Source organism: Brassica napus, chromosome C3, assembly GCF_020379485.1.
Source record: "Brassica napus cultivar Da-Ae chromosome C3, Da-Ae, whole genome shotgun sequence".
NCBI lineage: Eukaryota > Viridiplantae > Streptophyta > Magnoliopsida > Brassicales > Brassicaceae > Brassica > Brassica napus.
In genome coordinates, this window is record NC_063446.1 from 132,809 (window position 1) to 152,148 (window position 19,340).

Genomic DNA, 19,340 nt, shown 5'->3' on the forward strand with positions numbered 1-19,340 from the left:
CAAGGAACTGGAACAAATTATTAAATAAACATTACTTGCGCAATTAGCCAAATTACCATAAAAACCCTACCTTGGGCTCCACTTAACAAGAAGGACAAGGATAATATTATTTATTTAACTGAGAGAAAGAAAAACCAATTGAGTGACAGGACGTGTGTCACTGCTTCAGGCGGCGGTGTGTGCAACTGTGCGCCTTGTAGAGATACGTGACCGACATGTGTCTGCGTGTCAGTGGGGGCCACCATCAACACCAACGTGTCGCAATATAAGCCTGTGAACTAGCTTTTAACGTGTTTCGGACAGGATACCAGTCTTAATGCAAATACACAACCCTTAAAGGATTCTTTATGAAATATTTGCATGCTTGGATCTCGTAAGGCCTCGTAATTTGCTTACTAATTCGGCTTTTATGATACGTATATGACCTACGTGTGCTTTTACAATTAATGGATGTGGGTAAAAGGATCGAACAATTATAGGTCATTTCGTGACATGATTTGTTATCATTATCAGACAAATTGAATTAATAGCAATAATGACTCACCGCTAATTCTACTTCTCGATGATGAGGCCAGAAATGGATCAATTCTTTCTTTTTGAGCTCTCCTCACAGATATAGCAAACTGAATCAGCCAGCAAATAAATTAGTAAACTGAAATATAACTCCCATATAAAATATAAAAATTAGGCTACAATATTAATAGAACTATAATCCTTTGCATGATTTTTTAACCTTTTTAAACACATATTTATTAGAACCGTATGTAATGTTTTTTATAGTTTATAATAACATAATTATCCAGCGCTAAAAAAAAAAAAAAAAGCAAATTTTGATTCTGTTATATTGTTTATACGCAAATCAAATTATATAAAAAAGTTATTTTTCTTTGTTTTTAATAAAGGAAGGCCCACGTCCTCTAAATTATAACAAAAAAAACAAAGGGGGTGACGATTCAAGTACAGACAAAACAGGGCATAATCAATCACAATCAGACTCTATCATTGGTCTCAAACCTCACCATTTGTCCCACTATCCACACTAGCTTATTTTAAGATATTATACTATTTTACTCTTAATCTATATGGAATTATGGATCATGTCATACAAGTTGCCATACAACTCCTGATATATCCTAACTGTTAGTTGTACCAAACTTTGATATTCATCTACATTCACTTGACGCCTAAGATATAGTAACAAAAATTACTCCACGTTCGAATTGACAGTGTTTGGTAGTATTATTTACCTCAGTATCAGTTTCTTTTGTTCAAGAGATTGATTGCTCCTTGAAAAAAAAATCGAATGTCAGAGAGGGATGGACTCCAAGTCGATGAGGATGCGGTTGGGAATCTTCAAGTTAGATTCACCTAAGTTCCATCCGGCAGTATCCAATTTGAACAAGAAATCATCAAACTTGTTCTCCATCTCCGACAAGCTTTGCTTCAGCCAATGGAACACACTATCCTTGTTTTTCAAGCTTTCTTCCATGTTCTCGTATAACCAATATGCTTGCCAAAGACATCTCAACACGTCTCTGCTTGTCGCATTCACCTGCATTATTAGTTTAACAGAGATCAAGTAAAAGGAAGAAGGAGTGTGTAGAATACTAAAATAGCCCACAAATTATGTAAAGGAAGATAGTTTTAAACAAGAAATGATAAAAGAGTAAAACGGGTCGCGAGATAATAAGACTATAAGAGCATGTAACCCTGGATGGATAAGACATAAAATAATAAAATGTTGACCCCAAAGATACCCAAGAGTACTCTCTCACAAGTCTAGAAGCTTTGTTCCCTCGATTAAGCCGATATTACTGAAAAATAACTCCCTATTTCGTATGCTTCTCCAGTAACGTATTCTAATTATAAGAAGCAAAGTATAAATCAGCTCACGATCTCTTCTAAGTCCTAACCTGATATGCCAAATTACCCACCAGTGAATCTCTATCAGTTACTCGAGAAACTAACAAGAGAGTAATGCTTTCTGAGTTCTTTTCTCAAACAGTGCAAGTATGAACTATGATCGAGCAGATTTTTTTAATAGGGCCACACACGTACCTTAAAAGATACAGAAAACTCGGTATCCTTGTTCAACTTATTCAACGTAAGAATATATTTCTCCTTTGTGTATATCTTAAGAAGTGCTTTAACCTGGAAGTCAATGTTTCAAAAGAGCATGGACTTACAAATATAAGACCCTCTCACGAGTACAGATGGACGTAGTTAAAATGGAAGAAGATGATTACCTTAAAAACAGTCTTCTCCAAACCAGATACTTCTTCAAGAGAAACACCAAAGATGATCCGAGGTTTCATGAATCTCTGCCATACCAAAATGTTTTCTCGCTTGTTGCACTCAACATACCCTGTCAAGAGACAAAAGATGGGTCTTACTTCGAGGTTGAGTTATACGCTAGGAAAAAGAAAGGAGGAACATTCTAACCTGGTACAACAGAGTGCACAACATGAGACTGTACTAGGATACGAGCACGCTTAAGATTTATCTGGAAATATTTCAAATCATAAGTATTATTCAATTTATCCGAGTTTTCTTTTCATATTAAATATCAAATTTGTAAGAAAATCCAAGTGAGAACTGGTACTGTGTCAAACCGTAGGACTGCAAGCGACTGGTAACGTAGCCATAGATGAACAAGTCTAATGCTCGTCCATGTAAGTGACACAAAGGGAAATGACTTTACAAGGCCGGGTGTGTCCTGCATCAAAGATTACAGTATGCAAACGCTCAAACATAAAACCAGTAAGATTTTAACAAGAATCCAATTGGGACTTTCTAATGAATAGATTTGAAAGAAATAACATACAATGATAAGAATGCCTAAACCAAGACCAATTAGCTGGGCAGCAACTTCCCACACTTCCTCCTGAGATGTTGAACAAGAATCAGAAAAGATAAAACATACTCCATGCTCGTATTTGGGTTTTTGACTAGACATACATGACTGGCATTACCTTGGCTGCTACCTCGCCAAGATTTCCTGAGATAGCAAAATGATTCTGTATGACCCTGAATGAAGGGTCTCTCAATCCTCTAGCCACGGCCTATTGCAAATAAAAACATTAGTACGTGCATGCACTCTCGATTAAAACTAATATAAATGAAAGATTTGCAGGTGGAAGGAAAAGGGAACCACCTTGGCGAGATTTCCTGTGGATGCTAATAGTAGGAACTGGGTTGGATAGAGTTGTGTCGCCAGATCAAAGAAGCTGCAAAAGTAAACAAAACGCAATCAGATGCTATACATTGTTAATGGCTCACCAGGAACTGAAGTTCTGTACTACAAACCTTCCAGCACTGCCAATAAAATCAGCATACATGCGCCATTGCTTAGGATCATCGTCAAAAAGACTACCGAAGCGTCCACCTGGAAAAAAATACCCTTGTTACTGAAGAGGTTCTTATTAGATAAAACCATGAACATTTATTAGTCTTCCCATGGTTTCCCTACCAATAAGAAGACGGCCAAGAGCCCCAATTCCATCCTTGGATACCCATCTGAAGTAGAGAGAAAGGCATAAGAAGAGCAAACAAACAAACAACGTGAGATAGAAATCCAGACCTGATGGCAGCAGCAGAAGCAGCAGCAGTAGCGGCAGGAGAAGATCCAGAGAAAGAGCCAACTCCTACAGCCTTCAATTGTTTCATAAAGAATTTTCTTAAAAAAAAGAAGGTACTCTAGAAAAGGAATCAAGTGATAATAAGAAGAAGGCAAGGGAGAGAAGAGATGCCTTGAGAAGACTAGAGGTGACTAAGACATTACACATCCAGCCGGTAACATTGGTAGGGAACTGCCAGAGCATGTAGTCCAAGTAATCATCTGAAACAGACCCTGTCATTTTTCACAAGATATTAATTAAACTCACTGAATCTACATACAATAGAGGATCAAGTCAAGCAAGGGTACCAGGAAAGCCGGTGGGAAAAACAAAATCCTTGACGACATCAGGAAGCCAAAGCGTATTCGTTTCTGAGGGATTTGATCCCACAGTTTTGGTATCAGGCTTTGGCTCGCGCTCCTCTAGAAAGCCTTGTAAAGGCGAGTCATCATCATCATCATCATCTAGCAAATATCTGCACACGAGACAAGTCAATTTAAAATGTTGGGGGAAATAAGATAAAGCATTGAAGGCGGACGACCTTTTCGAAGTTCCATTTCCGTATCTCTCCACCACCACAATCGAAACTACTCCTTTAACTCTAACACTTGCAAGAAGAAACAATCATCAGGCCGTAAAATGAAAAGAGCAAACAAGTCAAACTCTTCTCGAGTATCGAAAAATGTTCACCTCTTATCATCGGTGCCTTCTTCTGACTGAGCACAGCGGCACCGCAAGTGCTCTACACGCCGTCGTTTCGGCTTACAGGACGACGTTGTTCGAGTTCGGGGAATGTGAAGAGGCAACGGCAATCGTAACGTACAGTACATGACGATTATTTGACTCACAGGTTCGTTACACGTCTTCATCTTCTTCCTTCCTTCAGCCCCGCACCCCAATTAGATAGATACCCAATTCCCTAAGAGGTCCGGTTTCGCATACCCCCCATCACGCCGGTTTTTATTTGATTTATTTGTTTATTAAACCGAACAATTAAACGTATACAAGCGATTGAGAGAGTTTTAAATCCCCATCAAACCGGTTTTTTATTTGGTAAACCGAAAAATTATTCCGTAAGGGGCGGACCATTTATTACCATACAAATACATGAACTGAACTCTCTGCGTGGCCTTCATGATTCAATTCAAAAATCATGCGTCTTACCACAAAAAAAACATTCAAACAATACACACACACACACAAAGAAAAGATGATTGCATTACGGGGGAAAAAAGAGCTTCAGGTTTATTCATCAGTTGTGGTAGGAGGAGGTGGAGTTGCGGCAGCTTTCTTACGATTATCATCCGCTATTTTTTGGTACTCCTTCTCGCTCGCTGCAATGAGTTTCTTCACGATATCGAATGTTGTCAGCTTTATACTGAAAACAACATGAGAAAAACTAGATGAGAAAGCTGGCTTCTTCACATTAGTCTATATATATTATATAAGAAACTTACCTGCTGTTTGGCATGCTTTTCAGGGCATTGGGGACAAACCCACGGTACAATCCAATCACTCCTTCACGCTCAATGATTCCTATATATAGGTTTAACGATAAACAGGTCACTCGCCTGAAACTAATCTATTAAAAAGCAGAGAAGGATGTATGTTTTTTTTTTTAAAAAGTTTTTACCTGAAAAGGCGTCTAATACGGATTTATAAGGAGTACCCTTCAACTGCATCTGTCTTCTAATGGTATCCAACGGATAGCAAGTTCCCGTAGCAATAGCAGCAGCTACCACTGCTGTTAGTAGAGATGCCTGTGTCTTCTTTTGATACTTCTCTGGCAAAGATTTCTTTACCCTGCATCCCGAGTGTTTCAATAATAACGTAAACAAACCTTCACTGAAACACTTTGCAGGGGACTGTTAGCAGTAGACTTACAGATCAAAGACGCAGAAGTTGAGGGCAATGTAAGGAGCTATACTTAAAAGCGAAGGACCTAGACCGTTATAAAATGATGCAACTCCTTCCTCCCTCAGCATGTTCAAGGCTACCTACATGTGACATGTTACATTTTTTTTTTAATTTAAAGATTTTCTGGAGCTTTAGAGTTGGTCTAAAATCTAATTACCATACCTGGGACATGGTTCGATACCCCGGTTCAACAGCTAACCTCAATCTCAGCACATCTAAAGGATATGTTATCTGCATAAAAACATAAACAGATTCTTAAATGTATTTAAGATTTTGCGCCGAGGCTAGACGAAGCAGATAAACAAAACTAGTTACCAGGGTCGACGTCATGCCAGCACAAGCACCAGCCCCAAGCCTTCCAAGAACAGACAATTGGCCGTCTTCTCCCCTAAAGAGTTTCTGAATTTTTGAAAGAAAAAAAAAAACATAAATGTGCACAGTGATTAGACGGGTTCTGAAACTTGTGAAATGAAAACCTGAATAAGATGATCGAAGATCACATACCTTGTATGTTTCGTATGCAAACAACTGGACCGCGCTATAAGGCACAATCCTTATCACCTGGAATAATTCAAAAAGACTTAAGATTTTGAGCAATCAAAATCCACTAAATTACACACAGCCTTTTATGTAAAGAGATTGTCAAAGTACCTGAGGCAGGTTTCCTTTCCAATAACCTTTAACACCTTCTTCTCTTCCAATTAGCATTATCGCCTGTAGTTATATTATTACAAAACCAAATCAACTACGAGTTTACTTACAGTAAGAAGAAACAAATCCTCTTCATTACATGATTTTGGAGGATATTATATACCTCTATGAAGCCAATAGCCTTCTTAGCACTTTGTTGCCCAGCTCGAACACCATGCGTCTAGAATTAAATTATAAGTCAATTAGATTGTAAGAATCAATAAATATTACAGTATGTCTGTAACAAGAACACAGTCACACAAGTTAAAGAAAACAAAGAACATAATCACCCTAAACCAATACCACAAAGGTTCTCGTAAGAGATATCTTTGTGACTTGAGGGATAATGAAATTCACAGCATGATCAACATCATCTCATGGAAAGATCCAAGCAAGTTGTTCAGACCATATCTACTACATATGTATCAATCACAGCGTTTTTTTTTTTTTTTTGTCATCACAGTCTAGTTTCTAATTAAAGTATTGAGATATATATAAGGACTCATATAGAATATAAACTAGTCCAAAAACGACGGCGTACTATTATGCTTGTCACACCAGTATACTAACTTTTTTTAAAAAAATATTAAAAACAAAAAAAAAAAGGAAAAGAAAACACGTGCGACAAAACCTTGAAGTTGTTGAGAGAGAGCCTACCTGCATAAGGAGCTTAATACGGTCAAGCGGTGCCGTCACTGACTTTGCGGCGGCTCCGGCGAACGCTCCGGCGAAAAACAGAGCGGCATCTTTCGGTACAAATGACAAAAGTGCGACGGGGTTTTTCAACAGCTGAGCCGAAGTAGGCGCGAATACGTCGTCCTCTTCCTTGGTGGGAATCACCACCGAAACGGACGCGAAAGCTCCACCAGATTCCCTCCGATCTCTCCTAATTGCAACCGATAAGGAGGCGAAATTGCTCAGAACGCCACCGCTTCTTGTGTTCCCTCTCGACGGCAGCATCCATGAAGGTTCACTGGTGAGAGCGAAATCAGAGGTCTTGAGAGAAGGGATGCTACGGAATTGAAGTTGAGATTTCTCTTCTCCCATGGCTGTCGGATTAGCAAATGTCTGATTCTCTTCTTCTTCTTCTTCTTTTTTTTTTTTTAAGTTCACGCCTGAGATTTTTAATTGCACAAACTGGGAGTCCAATGTATAAATTGTCTTCGGTGATGGCATTCTTGTAAATAAATAAGTGGGCTCAATTGGGCCAGATTTTAAACATTTCATTAAGATAAATGCTTTGTGGCCTCCTCAACAAAAGTGATGTAAAAAGGGATGCGGATAGTTTAACTTCAAGGACGGGTCGAGACCAGACCAGACCAGCCTGTCCGAACCGACCATAATTTGGATTTAATTAGAGGATATTTTAGATTTAAAAAAAAAAAAAAGAAAAAGAAGAAAAGAAATTGTCAATCTACCGTTCAACGTGACGATGAAGAAAGAGAAGGGAAGCCGACCCATCGTTCAAATCTCAGGGTCCTTAAGATCATCAACCCCAAACCTGCTCTTAGGGGTTTTAAACTTGTTTCAAATCATTTTTCTTCCCCCAATCGCTATAGATGTCGCTCCCCGATTCTTCTTCCTCTTCTTCTCCGCCTGTGGCCCGCGAAGAAACCGGTTATATCCGTTTTGAACACGGCCAAGATACCGGTTTTGACCATCGTGATCGACCTCCGTGGAACCGCTCCGAGTATGATTACCGCCATGGGAGCATCGTTGCCTCGGAGAACCCGAGGAATACCTCGACTACTTCTCCGGAAGATCCTTGGTCTTGCGTTGTCGTCGTCGCTACCTTCTGTGTCTTCGGTGAGATATTGAATTTTCCAATTAACTTTCCCTTGTCTGTGAATGTTTTTTTTATTGTTCATCTTCTGCTCAGTATCGATGACTTTGATTTTGGGGCTTTACGGAACTACGAACGTATGGTTGGGACCAAACTCCTCCTTCCTCATTAAGCCAACTTCGCTTTTCGTCCAAACTGTCATTGTACGTTCTCTACCCTCTTTTGCATTTAGGATCCACCATTGTTTAATTTTCTGATATCCTGTTTTCTCAAGGTGGAAGAATTAGGGAATAAGGGATCCGGTTTGATGCTGTACGGATTTAACCAACCCCCGCAGCTCCATGTTCTGGCCAATTGGTCTGAAGTCCACTATTTAGCTGTTCCTAATGATTCTTACAAGGTTACTTCTCTTCCTGCTCGCCCTTTTATCTTTCTCATCTATGGAACTGGTGTCTGATGCATTTTTGTTTTTGCTATTTTAATTCAGTATTGGATACAGTATCTGAACAAGGGGTCACGCGTTAAAGTTTCTTACAATGTTGAGTCTCTGCCCTCTTCCCTCTATCTTGTCATAGCCCAAGGTACTTTTGGTAGAGAATCCTCTTTGTATTCATTTTATCTTGTGGATAAAATGCTCCTATATTTCTTCTGGTGCTTACTTAAATACATTACAAGAGTATATTGGTGAAATCTTTGAGTTTGATGATGTTTTGGGATTCATTGAGAAAAGTTCTCAAAACAGCATGATGTACTTAGTTATTTTATGCTTTTGTAATTTAAGGTGTGGACGGGCTCTCCGAGTGGGTGCAAGACCCTACGCGTCCAGACACTACATTATCATGGCATCTCATCTCTGGTTAGTTAGTGACCGAGGTTTTAAACATGATTGTTTTTTTTTTTATTCTGAGTACTCCTGTACGAGGTCACTCACACTTTACCTTAATTTATATTTGGCAGATAGTGGTTTCATTGAGCAGGACATAACTAAGTCGTCGAGTTATTACATTGCAGTAGGCAACGTATACCTGAATGAAGTCAAGGTAATAGCTGAAGCAGCTTATGATGATATATGCTACAACTTCTCTCTTATACAATGTGAATTGCTTTCCTTTGAAATAGAAACCTCGGTTACTTGTGGTTTACTGTCATCGTTTTTTTTTTAAATCTCAGGTAGCTCTTTTTTTTGTTTGCCTCTGATTAATATTATACATATCACTCTCACACCATATCTGCGATTTTCAGGCTACGATAGACATTCAAGTTGAGGGAGTATTGTATGATACTATCAATGCTTATTACCATTGCACGTTTCCTAACGACAAGTGCACTTTAAGTGTTCCATTATTTGGAACTAATGCTGCTGTACTAACCTCACCAGGTCCAAAGCTGGTATGCTACCCATATCTTGTCTTGCTTTTTCATTCTCCCTTTTAGAAGATATATCACATGATTCAGAATCCAACAATCTCTTCTTGTTGTTGTTGTTCAGAACAACTCAAAGAATGAGTTCTGTGCAAAGCTCTCGTACGAGCCAAGGTGGATTGCTTACATAGTTTGCATGGGTAATGTCTTTTTTGTTACATGAGTCGTATAAACGGATCTTGTCGTTGGGATTTATCATAAACTTTTGGTTTTTGTTCCCTTGGACTATTGTTGCAGTTGTAGTGACAGCACTCTTGTTGATTTTATCTAGTGTCTTCAATAAAAGACAACAAGCAGTGTCTGAAAACGAGGAAACAGCGGATGAAAATGATGATGTAGCTCCTCTGATTCCTGGAAAAGACGATGATAATTCGAGCTGGTGCTCGTCATACAGCTCAATCTTGACAAGCACTGAGGAACTAGAAGGTGCACAGGGTGATGGCCAGAGCAGTACAAGATATCTGTGTGCGATTTGCTTTGATGCGCCTAGAGACTGTTTCTTCCTCTCTTGTGGACACTGCGTTGCTTGCTTCCAATGCGGGACACGGTACTAAATTGGTGTTATTTTGTTTGGTTTCATATCAGATGGGATAGTTTAATCATTAATGTGGCTTAATGCTCTTGAAAAATGCAGGATAGCGGAAACATCGGGATTCTGCCCGGTATGTCGTAGGAAGATCAGGAAGGTGAAGAAGATCTTCAACGTCTAACCAAATCAAAAGTCCAGAGGGAATCAAATTAACACACAGTGCGCAGGTTGTGTGATGTTTTTTTTCTTTTTTGTTGTTGTTGTTTTTACTCGCAGTTCCATATTTGTATAGAGGTAAAAGAGTGTGGAAAGGGGATAGAGAAAGACCCAAGATGATGGTTGGTTTTATTGGGTCTGTGTATATGATAACATTTCGGTTTGGTTGTTTATCACATACAGGTTAACTGGTTTGTTTATCACAGCCGCCTGCATACAGATTTACATTTGGGCTTTGTTAAAATGCAATTTAATTATAATGATATACAGAAGAGTGGCACGTGTCAGATGATGAATGGAGCGGACACATAATCTCATTGTTCTATTTCATTATTATTTACGTCCTGAATTTTGCATTCCGGAAACAAAGAACAAATCATCGAGACCCCTTTCTTCTTCTTCTTCTCTGAGCTTCCTTCCGCTAGCCAATTCGTCTCCAGATCGCGCAGGTTTCATTCTCTCTCTACTGTCCATCATAGTTTCTGCTAAAATGATCTGTTAATCCTGACTTCAAATTCGCCTCATGTGTTTTTCTAGATCTCGTCTTCGAGGAAGCCTGCGTGCGTGCTAGATATTCTCCGCCTTCTAATTCTAGATCTGTAAGCTACGACCCATCCTCCCTCCTCCCTTTCTTCTGATTAGAGTATCGTTGAATCTCTTCACTCGTTCGTTCGTTCGTTCGGTGTCTATTGTTTTGGTATGCATCAGTTTCGATTGTATTGTATAATCACCCTATGTTAGGGTTACACGTTTGATTCCACTGGTGGTATCTCTAATCCATATAATGTTTCCAAATATTGAATATATTCTCTCCAAAACTTTTTCGTTTGGGCTCCTGTATGTATGTGTATCACATCACAGTCAGTCATGGTGAAGTCATTTGTAAACACTCACTTTTTCACATGTGGCAGTGAGAGGGCAGGGCAGGTAGAAGCAGAGCTGATTCCTGGAACCAACCATGATGTCTTTCGAAATGAATGACCGCAAAAGTATGTAATCCTTGCTTGTTAGTTGTTACTTAGTTTCATAGGGTAATCTTTTGCTCCCCGAGCGAGTGGAGCATTGATATGTCACGTTGTTACTGTTAGAGAGAGAAGCCCTTTTTTTTTCTCAGTTTCTCTCGACTTTACTGTTGATAATCTCTTGCTATGTGCTTTGAAACAGAAATTGGATTAGGGCTGACAGCTTTTGGCGTCTTTTTCTCCTTTTTGGGAGTAGTCTTTGTCTTTGATAAGGGCTTACTTGCCATGGGAAATGTAAGTACCTCCTCCAAACTATCATTTTGATTTGACTCCTATTCTTGCTTCTTGTCAGAATTGTTCAGTTTCTTTTCTGGCTCTTCTTCCAGATTCTTTTCATCTCTGGGGTTAGTCTTACCATTGGCCTCAAGTCTACCATGCAGTTTTTCACCAAGCGTCAAAACTATAAGGTCCGTTTTGATTTCTATTTTTTTCTCTTAGTATCTATCTCTGGAGTGTTTACATACTTGTTTCCACTCAGGGAACAATATCTTTTGGGGCCGGCTTCTTCTTTGTAGTCATTGGATGGCCTATTCTGGGAATGATGTTGGAGACCTATGGCTTTTTTGTTCTCTTCAGGTCCGTTTACTTCTTTCTTACTTGTTCTGTTCTGCATGTGGAACCATAGACCGTTAGTAACGGTGTTTTCTGTTTCAGTGGCTTCTGGCCAACCTTGGCAGTTTTCGCACAAAAGATACCCATTCTCGGTTGGATCATTCAGCAACCTTATATAAGATCGGTATGTGTCCCATTCAAAATTCACTGTAAATGATAACCTATTCGGATTTTTCTCTAGAAGTCTGACCATGTGGGCAATGAAACTCTTCGTCCTCAAGGATAAAACATACTGTTACTCTCTAATGTTACCAATAGGATAAACAATGCGTACATTTGAGCTTCTCTTGCTTTGTGAGAATGATGCATAAATCTCATCTCAACTCATATAATTTGTTTCTGATGATCTTAATTTTCTAGGCCTAGTGTTTTCTTACTTTCCATCCACTTCAACTTATTAACTGGTTGCATATTCTGCTTATTATTGAATAATGTGGTTGATTGGCTTCTTTTTTTTGTATGATGGACAGTTCTTTGACAAGTACCGGGGCAAGCGTGTGCCCGTCTAGTCCCCGACCAAGTTGAGTGATAATTCACTGAGCTAGAGATGCAGCAGAACAAACGATTGAAATATTTTGGAAGGAGAGGTTTGTATGCTTGTCCACAACTTCTGTAGAAACGTAAACCCGTAGGAGAAAGCAAATAGCGTGGAGCAACTTGAAGCTTTGTACTTTTAAAAGACTAACTCAGTGACTTAATGCTGGATTGTAATCGTGTTTTGGTTCAAGTTCTTTTTTAATTTTTTGATTGCATACATAACAAAGTCTCCCACCACATCTATACTTACAAATATAAACTAACCCTTAAACTAACTATTTAATTACGCCTAATTTATTCCAAAGCATATCTAATATTGAATCATATTATTACATTTATCATTTAACCATGTATTAACAAAACACATATAAAGTAATCAATTATATACATCATAATTTGGGACATTAATCAACCCCCACTATCTGGAGACAATCATTATTAATCAATACTGGTTTACTAACTGGTTCAATATATGTTAGTATTAGATTAGCGACCATATAACTTTATAAAAATGTTTAATATAAGATAGTTTTACTATTTCAAAATATATCTACTAAACATAAGAATTAGTTGTTCAATCAACCATTTTATATTTTGATATATTCTTATTGATGAAATTTAAATATCATAACAATAAGTATATTAAAAAATTGTCATAAAGTGCAACATACACTTTTAAAAATAATACGCCATAAATATAGATTTATTATAACTAATATATTTATATATGTATTAACAATATTCCTAAAATCTAGCATTCAAACAAACCAAATATTTCTCAATTTCATCAAGTTATAAAATGTTGTGTAGCAATAACAAGAAAACTGAAAAATTCTAATGATAATATACAAAATCTGATTATATTAATATTTTTTTTACTATGATAGATATCTATATTATTAAAATTGAAATATTTTTTAAGAAATAATCCTTCTTTCATCTTAATAATTACCATTTATACCATTGAATTAATAATTATTAATTAATTAACCACAAATAAATTGTTAGATTATTTTCTATCCAAACTTATCGAATTAATTAATTAACCACCAAACATTTATTTGGTTAGATTCTTCTCTAACCAAACATACCAAAATTATGATTTCTCTAATTGGATTGTTCTTTAACCAAATTTTACAATTAAGCTAAACAAAATTATTCAAAATGTGACTATAATTTTTAAATGTTATATATTCATGCATATTATTATTTCACTTCACATACAAAAATATAAACTATAAATATTTTTATTAAAGCATATAAAATTATTTTTCATATATATGTTAAATAGTGTGACAATTAATATAATTCACACCTATATATTTGAACTATACGAATACTACAAATAAATTTCAATTTAATATTTTCTTGATAATAAACATAGAAGTGAAATTTATTTCGCATATAAAAAATTTAGAGATATATCTATTTATCTTATTAAAGCATAAATACATTTAATATTGGAAATATATATGTATCATATACATAAACATAATAATTGATGTTTTAACTTATAAATAAATACATCAAAATGGTTATTATAGTTAAAAAAATATAAATTGACATATGTTTTATAAATATTATTTTGATTGGTTTTGTATTCAACCGTAATACGAGAAATCAACAAATTTCACATAATTAATCATAAATATTATATATTAAAAATCGAAACAACACCCGTATGAATGCATATTTGTGAACCATTACATTTTTGTATTGTGAATAATTTATATGTCTATTTTATTAAAACAAACTAAGTACGAGTGCACGGTTCAATCTCTGGTTTAGTTCGCAAACCAACATACACTTAATGAGTGGTTAATATACAAAATCTCAGTGCACCTAAGCGTACGATCTTTCTATGCTTGTTTCCATTAGCCCGGTTGAATTCAATTAAAGGAAGGAACATCATTTTTTTTTTAAATCCGAGTAGTCTACTCAATAGAGTATGCTCTTGGACTTTATGCAATCAATAAAGATCGAAGTCAAGTAGTCAAAGACCAAGTTAGAATTGTTGGGCCGCCGGGGACTGAGTTGAAAAATCTATTGATTTCAAATATGAGGCAGGCCTTTCTTTTCATCCTCAGCCGCCTATTTATTTATTTTTATCATCATAAACTTCTATTTTCAGATATTTTAAATGAATTTTTAGTATTTTAAATAACATTTGTTTAGAAACCATAAAATAAATTGTAGTATTAAGTATAAATATCTGTCATAGCCCCAATTGCTCAATAACGATTGGCTATTAATTGTCCAAATAAAGAAATTTAAAGATGTTATAATTGATGAAAAAGATGCTTTCCATAAATTTTGAAAGCATGAAATTAATTTTCTGCCAACTTTTTTGTTTTCTATTTGTCTTTTAGGCAACAATTAATGGGGACTAGAGCGACAGTCGTGGATTCTACGAGGTCCAGTTACATTTCTTGGTGTCAGACGATTTTTTCCATAAATAAATACGCAATTAATAAGGAATTTTTTTTTGTATAATTAAGAAGTTAAAATAAAGTTTTGTAAAAGAAAAGGTGTACGTACTCTTTGAAACTATAAAACGATGATTAATATTTGGTTTAGAACTCTTTAAGATGTGTTTGATTGCGTTACATATTCGATTATTAACAGTGCAATGGTTTTAAGCCCACTTAACATGTGTGTTAACCTCAAAAGTCCAAATCGCGTGTTCTTAATATAGGCCGTCCGATGAGAGCCAGTCCCACTAATCCCATAGAAAATGCATTACTATAATATTCTTTTAATAATAATGAAATAAAAGAAAATATAGTAATTGTTTTTAGCGTTTATTACACACCGCCACAGACTCTCACTATAAAGGCGATATCCAAGATAGGCGAGGATGGGCCATAAATAAATATTCTTCCCATTTCTCCACAAAACTTAATTATTATTCTCTCTCTCTCTCTCTCTCTGATTCCGATAATGGAAGGAACAAGCGTCGTGGCGGTTTACGGTAACGGTGCGATAACGGAGGCGAAGAAATCTCCCTTCTCCGTTAAGGTCGGTCTGGCGCAGATGCTCCGCGGCGGTGTTATCATGGATGTCGTCAACGCCGAGCAAGCTCGCATCGCGGAGGAAGCCGGTGCTTGCGCCGTCATGGCTTTGGAGCGAGTCCCCGCCGATATTCGCGCTCAGGGAGGCGTCGCTCGGATGAGCGATCCACAGATGATTAAGGACATCAAGCAGGCCGTTACGATTCCGGTGATGGCGAAGGCCAGGATCGGTCATTTCGTGGAGGCGCAGATCCTCGAAGCGATCGGAATCGATTACATCGACGAGAGCGAGGTCCTGACTCTCGCCGACGAAGACAACCACATCAACAAGCATAACTTCCGGATCCCTTTCGTCTGCGGCTGCCGGAACCTCGGGGAGGCTCTGAGGAGGATCCGCGAAGGCGCGGCGATGATTAGGACGAAAGGCGAGGCTGGGACTGGGAACATTGTGGAGGCCGTTAGGCACGTGAGGTCTGTTATGGGTGACATCAGGGTTTTAAGGAACATGGATGACGACGAGGTCTTCACTTTCGCCAAGAAGCTAGCCGCTCCTTACGATCTCGTGATGCAGACCAAACAGCTTGGCCGTCTTCCCGTCGTTCAGTTCGCCGCCGGTGGAGTCGCTACTCCGGCGGATGCGGCTCTCATGATGCAGCTTGGATGCGACGGTGTCTTCGTGGGTTCTGGTATCTTCAAGAGCGGTGACCCAGCTCGTCGGGCGCGTGCGATTGTTCAGGCGGTGACTCATTACAGTGACCCGGAGATGCTTGTGGAGGTTAGCTGTGGGCTTGGAGAAGCCATGGTTGGGATCAATCTCAACGATGACAAGGTTGAGAGGTTTGCTAACCGCTCCGAGTGAGAAACCAAACAAAAGGTTAAAATTTCAGACCGAAATGGTTTCAGACCATTTTTGCTTGCAGTAATCTCAAAAAAAGAAAAGAAAAAATGATATTTGATAGTTTGTTGTATCCTTTTGTGTTTGCCTTATATATCTTTTGATTAGTGTTTTTTTTTCTTTCTGAATGTTATCGATTTCTTCCACTTGCAAGAACAAGTTGTCATCAGTTATAATAAGAATAATAATCTACTATTCTCTCTTCATCTGTGAATTTCGATGATTGAAATGTTCTTCAGAGTCCATTGATGTTGAGATTATGGCTGAACCTGTTGTTCAGCTTATGGAAATTATGCCATTAGGTGTATTAGACACGGGGGCACCATCTCAGTATCAGGTTAATTACATAAAAGAGTGAAACTTGTTTTGCTTGATTTTTTTGGGGAAATGAAATCTACCTCATACTGAGCTGTTTCAAACAAGTGTTTGTGGATTAGATTCACATGGCCTCTAAAGTTGGTATCTCATTGTGTGGTCCCAGCCACTAACAGAGGAAGATAATTCTCTCTATCAAGCGTCGTTTACTTGTGCACACGGATTAAAAAAACACTTAATTTTGCATGTTTTCTATATAAAAACACAATTATCTATACACATAACCATATTTCAACCAATAAAAAAACAAATAACAAAATAAAAATTAATAAATTTTGCATTGAAAACCGAAAACAAAATTTATTTTGTAACAATTTTTTTTTTTCTAAAACGGCACTCAATATGAAACGGAAGAAATATGGTCTATGGCTAGAAAGATGGACAGATTGTACACTTACACACGTTTTAGTAGAGAGTAAGAGTAGAGGGAGATTCATGATTTGTGCATCAATGCTTCACGTTGCCATCAAAGCAGTGGGCATTAATATAATTGGTGGATTTTAGTTCTTTCATGTTTGTGTTGAGGCTCCCAAAATGTTTTACGGTAACAGGTCCGATCCAGCAATCAGGCCTATAATTGAAGCTCAGTTAATGTGGGCTTAGTTACAACTTTGATATTTGGGCTATTATACCACTATTCAAATATAAGTTGAAGGTAGTGAACAAAAAAAAAGAGCGGAGTGAACAATTTGGATCGGCAATGTGCGTAATATTTTGAGTCAAAGAGACTTTTAGTACCATAAATACGAGAATAGTACTAAGTTTCGGTAAAATTGTCTAAGACTAAAGTCAAAATGATTAATCATGGCAGTTAAAAGGAGCTCGTAGAGAGGTTGTTATTTCAATCGCTTGCATTTTTCTCACCACCTAATTTTTTGACTCTCTCTCCTGCTTAATTCCCTCTTAATCTTTTTTGTATAAATACCTGTTCAACCCTCATGCAGTGGAGATGTTGACAGAGAATAATTGTTGTTGTTTCTTACTTTGTCAACGAATTAGAGACTAACCCATGCTTCTCTTTCCTTTTTCTGCTAAAAAGTATATTACATTTACGTAGATGAGTTTTAATAACTACAACTTTTTTTTTTTGGTGTAATAATATCTTAACCTTTGGCTATAAACTATTTGCCCCTTCCATCTAAACAAAAATAGCCACATTTCAGTAAAAAAAATACTTATCATAGACACAAAAAAAAATATGAATGAGTGACTTGTGAATTGGTAATGAGTGGATATACATGAGAAGAAAAATCTATAAAAAGGCAAATGATCAAATCTAAAGCCGGAACTCTAGAAAAGCCACGTCAGCAACTATATGGTGGGCGTTTACACGTGGAATATAACAATAGACCACGTAGTTAACTATTCTATATGAGTAAACAATTTGATTATTCAATATCCTTTGTGCTTAATTTCTCATTTTGTTTCTCATTAGAAAACTATAATCTCAGCCGACGGTATTGCAAAGTATATAACGTGTGAGTCCACGTGTGATGACAGGTGGGAACGAAGTCATGTAAAATATTTGCTTAGTTTTCAACACGGTAACAAGTGGACCACTTCGCCGACTATATTATCAATTTTTTTATATCTAGAAGCACTTTTTAATGTTCAAATTACACTAGAATACATTTATCATTTGAGACACAATTTTTTTTGTCAAAAAGACACTTACCCTAAAATAAAGATAATCTCTCTTTTCTTCTTATTTTATTTTATTATTTTTCTTATTCTACTTTATGTTTTTATTTACTTTTATCTCAAGTTCTAAAATATATTAAACAAAAATAATTGTCATAATAAACTATATATAAAATTCTCTAGTTTTTAAGATCCATTTTTATATATTTATTATATATATTAATGTGTAAACAAAATTAAATGTGGACGTGCACACCAAAGCGTGGATAAGAGAATTATAAATTAGCTGTGGAGATGGACATCTGAACAAAATTATAAATTAGTTGTGGACATGGACAATATGCTTTCGATTCCATTCATAATCACGGGATCTAAATTAAACTCTAATCAAATTTACATATATCCACATCATAACAAAGCGCAAATTCTTTAGATCGGAAATCTCTGACATGCAAAATCTATTACTCTCAGAAAGTAAACGATTCTTCGATTTTTCTCTCCGCTCATACTCACAATATCATCTCTTTCTCATCTTGATTGAAGTTTAATTGCAGATAATTTATCAAAGAAGCCAAGTGCTTGTGTTGGAGATAAAAGAGTTTGTGTCCACGTTTATGGTATAATTTTAGTAACATGAGTCCATGTTCACGTATTGTTGTATAGTTTTATAGAATCAAAACAAAGAGTTTATCCACGTTATCTACTATAAACACAGTAACATCCACATGTCCACACATTACTCATCACTCATCCACACATCACCTGTCCACAAATCACCCAACCACGCATCACTCGTCCACAAATCACTCATCTACAAGTGTCGTTTCCATTGAAGGCAAAATTGTCTACAATCTGTCGCTGGCCCACAACAAAATGTCACATGTAAGAAATGTCTCTAGGTGTAATATAAAATAAAAAAAGTGTCCCTTAGTGTAATCAACTCCTATATTATTACCCTTTTCTCGTGTGCAATTTATTTTTCTTTTTACTTCAAACATCTTTTATACACAAAACCATCTTCAGGTCCACACATAATCTTTAGATAGCTTATTGATTCACTGTTAATATATCTT

At 36.9% G+C, this 19,340-nt stretch overlaps 5 protein-coding genes across 10 annotated transcripts; 3 read left to right on the forward strand and 2 right to left on the reverse strand.

The window, feature by feature from the left end:
- Nucleotides 1–70: 70 nt before the first annotated feature.
- Nucleotides 71–4,567, reverse strand: LOC106433833 (protein root UVB sensitive 5). 6 transcript variants are annotated; one of them, XR_001286647.3, is made up of 17 exons: nucleotides 4,308–4,567; nucleotides 4,159–4,224; nucleotides 3,926–4,092; nucleotides 3,750–3,850; nucleotides 3,581–3,651; nucleotides 3,470–3,516; nucleotides 3,307–3,385; nucleotides 3,155–3,227; nucleotides 2,973–3,062; nucleotides 2,825–2,884; nucleotides 2,603–2,716; nucleotides 2,443–2,503; nucleotides 2,247–2,365; nucleotides 2,059–2,151; nucleotides 1,248–1,552; nucleotides 545–623; nucleotides 71–221 (listed from the first exon to the last, which is right to left on the reverse strand). XR_001286647.3 is itself a non-coding variant. In XM_048751740.1 (15 exons), the coding sequence occupies exons 1-15, from the start codon at nucleotides 4,484–4,486 to the stop codon at nucleotides 1,307–1,309; spliced, it is 1,560 nt and encodes a 519-aa protein (XP_048607697.1). In that variant the 5' UTR covers nucleotides 4,487–4,567; the 3' UTR covers nucleotides 1,045–1,306. The 6 variants fall into 6 exon arrangements, 2 of the variants coding, with proteins under 2 accessions (XP_048607697.1, XP_013730119.1); XR_001286646.3 differs by having other exon boundaries at nucleotides 71–271; XR_001286648.3 differs by lacking the exon at nucleotides 71–221 and having other exon boundaries at nucleotides 450–623; nucleotides 4,159–4,218.
- A 52-nt stretch (nucleotides 4,568–4,619) lies between these two features.
- Nucleotides 4,620–7,359, reverse strand: LOC106433791 (thylakoid ADP,ATP carrier protein, chloroplastic). Its single transcript, XM_013874621.3, has 10 exons — nucleotides 6,882–7,359; nucleotides 6,349–6,405; nucleotides 6,186–6,248; nucleotides 6,039–6,095; nucleotides 5,850–5,933; nucleotides 5,697–5,765; nucleotides 5,502–5,614; nucleotides 5,251–5,420; nucleotides 5,075–5,153; nucleotides 4,620–4,995 (listed from the first exon to the last, which is right to left on the reverse strand). Exons 1-10 carry the CDS (start codon nucleotides 7,269–7,271, stop codon nucleotides 4,863–4,865), a joined length of 1,215 nt encoding a protein of 404 aa, XP_013730075.1. The 5' UTR covers nucleotides 7,272–7,359; the 3' UTR covers nucleotides 4,620–4,862.
- Nucleotides 7,360–7,604: 245 nt separating this feature from the next.
- BNAC03G00260D (E3 ubiquitin-protein ligase APD2) lies at nucleotides 7,605–10,374 on the forward strand. The gene is made up of 10 exons (XM_013874613.3): nucleotides 7,605–8,030; nucleotides 8,104–8,210; nucleotides 8,282–8,407; nucleotides 8,495–8,588; nucleotides 8,789–8,863; nucleotides 8,965–9,047; nucleotides 9,250–9,396; nucleotides 9,497–9,569; nucleotides 9,667–9,976; nucleotides 10,064–10,374. The coding sequence occupies exons 1-10, from the start codon at nucleotides 7,784–7,786 to the stop codon at nucleotides 10,137–10,139; spliced, it is 1,338 nt and encodes a 445-aa protein (XP_013730067.1). The 5' UTR covers nucleotides 7,605–7,783; the 3' UTR covers nucleotides 10,140–10,374.
- Nucleotides 10,375–10,418: 44 nt separating this feature from the next.
- On the forward strand, nucleotides 10,419–12,550 carry LOC106433785 (vesicle transport protein GOT1). The gene is made up of 8 exons (XM_013874614.3): nucleotides 10,419–10,623; nucleotides 10,712–10,773; nucleotides 11,086–11,163; nucleotides 11,339–11,430; nucleotides 11,523–11,603; nucleotides 11,675–11,772; nucleotides 11,851–11,932; nucleotides 12,279–12,550. The coding sequence occupies exons 3-8, from the start codon at nucleotides 11,133–11,135 to the stop codon at nucleotides 12,315–12,317; spliced, it is 423 nt and encodes a 140-aa protein (XP_013730068.1). The 5' UTR covers nucleotides 10,419–10,623; nucleotides 10,712–10,773; nucleotides 11,086–11,132; the 3' UTR covers nucleotides 12,318–12,550.
- A 2,591-nt stretch (nucleotides 12,551–15,141) lies between these two features.
- On the forward strand, nucleotides 15,142–16,457 carry LOC106433826 (pyridoxal 5'-phosphate synthase subunit PDX1.3). Its single transcript, XM_013874658.3, has one exon. It carries the CDS (start codon nucleotides 15,286–15,288, stop codon nucleotides 16,213–16,215), a length of 930 nt encoding a protein of 309 aa, XP_013730112.1. The 5' UTR covers nucleotides 15,142–15,285; the 3' UTR covers nucleotides 16,216–16,457.
- The last annotated feature ends 2,883 nt before the right edge of the window (nucleotides 16,458–19,340 follow it).

Bases quoted from the DNA above. Each gene is read 5' to 3' on its own strand.
- LOC106433833 (XM_013874665.3), bottom strand. From the start codon at position 4,486: ATGAAGACGTGTAACGAACCTGTGAGTCAAATAATCGTCATGTACTGT. The intron at 3,652-3,749 runs GCATCTCTTCTC...AAACAATTGAAG, and splicing joins TCACCTCTAGTCTTCTCAAG to GCTGTAGGAGTTGGCTCTTT. The intron at 3,228-3,306 runs GTTTGTAGTACA...TTACTTTTGCAG, and splicing joins TTTATTGGCAGTGCTGGAAG to CTTCTTTGATCTGGCGACAC.
- LOC106433791 (XM_013874621.3), bottom strand. From the start codon at position 7,271: ATGGGAGAAGAGAAATCTCAACTTCAATTCCGTAGCATCCCTTCTCTC. The intron at 5,766-5,849 runs GTAACTAGTTTT...GTTTTTATGCAG, and splicing joins CTGGCATGACGTCGACCCTG to ATAACATATCCTTTAGATGT. The intron at 5,421-5,501 runs GTAAGTCTACTG...CTCGGGATGCAG, and splicing joins AACTTCTGCGTCTTTGATCT to GGTAAAGAAATCTTTGCCAG.
- BNAC03G00260D (XM_013874613.3), top strand. From the start codon at position 7,784: ATGTCGCTCCCCGATTCTTCTTCCTCTTCTTCTCCGCCTGTGGCCCGC. The intron at 8,408-8,494 runs GTTACTTCTCTT...ATTTTAATTCAG, and splicing joins TTCCTAATGATTCTTACAAG to TATTGGATACAGTATCTGAA. The intron at 8,864-8,964 runs GTTAGTTAGTGA...TATATTTGGCAG, and splicing joins ATCATGGCATCTCATCTCTG to ATAGTGGTTTCATTGAGCAG.
- LOC106433785 (XM_013874614.3), top strand. From the start codon at position 11,133: ATGATGTCTTTCGAAATGAATGACCGCAAAA. The intron at 11,431-11,522 runs GTAAGTACCTCC...CTCTTCTTCCAG, and splicing joins GCTTACTTGCCATGGGAAAT to ATTCTTTTCATCTCTGGGGT. The intron at 11,933-12,278 runs GTATGTGTCCCA...TATGATGGACAG, and splicing joins AGCAACCTTATATAAGATCG to TTCTTTGACAAGTACCGGGG.
- LOC106433826 (XM_013874658.3), top strand. From the start codon at position 15,286: ATGGAAGGAACAAGCGTCGTGGCGGTTTACGGTAACGGTGCGATAACG.